The sequence below is a fragment of the Mandrillus leucophaeus genome, unplaced genomic scaffold, assembly GCF_000951045.1.
Source record: "Mandrillus leucophaeus isolate KB7577 unplaced genomic scaffold, Mleu.le_1.0 Scaffold182, whole genome shotgun sequence".
Lineage (NCBI taxonomy): Eukaryota > Metazoa > Chordata > Mammalia > Primates > Cercopithecidae > Mandrillus > Mandrillus leucophaeus.
In genome coordinates, this window is record NW_012101832.1 from 2,409,655 (window position 1) to 2,412,365 (window position 2,711).

A 2,711-nucleotide genomic window follows, 5' to 3' on the forward strand; every position below is an offset into this window, starting at 1 on the left:
CCAATTTTTTTTTTTTTTTTTTGGTAGAGTCGGGGTGTTGCCCAGGTTGATCTCAAAAACTCCTAGGCTCAAGCAATCCTCCTGCCTTGGCCTCTCAAAGTGCTGGAATTTCAGGCATAAGCCACTGTGTCTGGCCTAAATTTTTTATAGCTTATTTCCAAGATGATTTGAAATAGTTTATAACATTAAAACACTATGAAAGGATGGCTAAAGATAAAGATGATAAATCATTTGGAAGCTGAAGCATTTTAGCTATTTTGAGCAGTATATCAACCTCTAAAAATCCTGGCTGCGAAGGCAAAAAGGGGTGCACAATTGGGTATAGAGTTCTTGTCTGATTAGAAGGAAGTGCATTTCATTTATGGAAAAACACAGGAAACTTAGTATTTACAGTATCTTCTGCAATGATCAACCTTGTAAGTACCACTGACAAATTAGAAGCCGAAAGAAATGAGGTGGGGGAATAAGAGGAGAGAGAAGAGTATTAATATTCGTGTCTTATAAAATTAGGATTTGGCTGGGTGCGGTGGCTCATGCCTGTAATTCCAGAACTTTGGGAGGCTGAGGAGGGCGGATCACCTGCGGTCAGGAGTTTGAGACTAGCCTGACCAACATGGAGAAACCTCGTCTCTACTAAAAATACAAAATTAGCCGGGCATGGTGGTGCATGCCTGTAATCCCAGCTACTAGAGAGGCTGAGGCAGGAGAATCGCTTGAACCTGGGAGGCAGAGGTTGTGGTGAGCGGAGATTGCATGCCTTTGCACTCCAGCCAGGGCAACAAGAGCGAAACTCCGTCTCAAAAACAAACAAAAACAACGAATTTCTCAAAAAATAGTGCTGTTAAATGTATTTAGATGAAGAGTAACTATCACAACTCAATGTAAATTGTTAAAAATAGTTGCCCATTTGATTTTTTCATACTGTATATTATTTTGGTAAGTTATTAAAACTCTAAAAAGAAGTACGTAAGTTGGTTTACAACAGGACTTAACTTGGGGTCTAGATATCTATCACTGTTTTTTTTTCTTTTAGACACAGTCTTGCTCTGTTGCCCAGGCTGTAGTGCAGTGGCATGATCTCAGCTCACTGTAAGCTCCACCTCCCAGGTTCACGCCATTTTCCTGCCTCAGCCTCCCGAGTAGCTGGGACTACAGCTGCTGGCCACCATGCCCAGCTAATTTTTTGTATTTTTAGTAGAGACGGGGTTTCACTGTGTTAGCCAGGATGGTCTTGATCTCCTGACCAGGTGATTTGCCCGCCTCGGCCTCCCAAAGTGATGGGATTACAGGCGTGAGCCACCGTGCCCAGCCACATTTTTTTGTGTGTGGTTACTTTTTTTGCTTTTATTAAATTTTTCAAAGGGTTCCATGCACAAAAAGGCCAACCACTAATTTAGAGGTTTTTTTATCGAAGTAGTAAATTCTAGGAAGAATTTGTTCCATAGATGAAGAGCAAGGCAGTGCTCATATGAGTGATTAGATATGAAACTACTCAAGTATATCTTATTTTAATGTTGATTTGAGCATGTTGACTACAGGTAAAATTTTTGGATAGTAGTTATTTAGCAAAACAAACTTCACTTTTAAGACCATGTTTGAATTCAGAGCGTCTTCCAGTAATTACCATAGTCCTGTTGATTCTTTCCTAAATTCTCGAATTTCTTTCTTCTCACTGTTCTATCACTCCCATCACTCTACTGCAGGTTGCTGTCTTTTTAAACTGGATTACCACATCAGCCTTTTAACTGTTCTTCCTGTCTTTATCCTCATCCCACTCCAGCTGGTTCACATAGCAGTTAAGAGTGGATCCTGTCACTCCCTTCCTTAAAACTGTTTAATTATATGCCAACCAAATTTGCATGACCCTCCATAATGTGGCCATGACCACCTTTCCAGCTTCCTTTCCTGCCAAATTACATCTCCAGCCATACTTGAATTTTCAGTTCCTCAATACATTGTTTTCTTGCTCCTGGGCCTTCCCATTTTAAAACACTCATCCCCTAGGTATCAGCTCTTTGCCTTCCTTTAGGAATCCTTCCTTGATGTCCTAGGCTTGCTTAGGTGTTCTTCCAGTGTGCTATTGTAACCCATTATCCAGTATTACTGCTTGATACCCTCTGTCTAGTTCCTTGCATATCTTTTACGCTTGACTGTAAATTTGTTGAGAACAGGTACCTTGTCTGTCTTGTTCAGCATTGTATAGTCTTTGCAACGTGCTCAGCACATAGTTGGCACCTAATATTTACTGGGTAATGGAATATAATTTCAGCCATTCAAATTGAATACGTCAATTGTTGCTTTTTCTGCTTTTTGATTTGCAGTGTTGGTAGCCTTATATGAAGAACCAGAGAAACCTAACAGTGCTTTGGAGTATCCTTTCATCTTTCAAGTCAGAAAAAGGCTTTATTTTGAAACTCTTATTTTTTTTTAGATAGATAATAACCTTTAACATACTTCTGAATATTGAGAAAGTTACTTTTTTTTTTTTTTTTTTGAGACGGAGTCTTGCACAGTTGCCTGGTAGGGAGTGCAGTGGTGTGATCTTGGCTCACTGCAACCTCCGCCTCCCGGCTTCAAGTGATTCTCCTGCCTCAGCCTCCCAAGTAGCTGGGATTACAGGTGCCCGCCACCACGCCCAGCTGATTTTTCATATTTTTAGTAGAGACAGCGTTTCACTATGTTGGTCAGGCTAGTCTCAAACTCCTGACCTC

At 40.7% G+C, this 2,711-nt stretch overlaps 2 protein-coding genes across 3 annotated transcripts in view; both read left to right on the forward strand.

Moving 5' to 3' along the window:
- Positions 1-2,711, forward strand: part of MYCBP (MYC binding protein) — a 13,234-nt gene that overhangs the window by 5,549 nt on the left and 4,974 nt on the right. Inside the window, exon 3 of the mRNA XM_011977690.1 lies at positions 2,322-2,370. Within this exon, the coding sequence (XP_011833080.1) occupies positions 2,322-2,370 (49 nt within the window). The remainder of the gene's footprint in view (positions 1-2,321; positions 2,371-2,711) is intronic.
- Positions 1-2,711, forward strand: part of RRAGC (Ras-related GTP binding C) — a 38,359-nt gene that overhangs the window by 259 nt on the left and 35,389 nt on the right. The gene's annotated exons all lie outside the window — the stretch shown is intronic.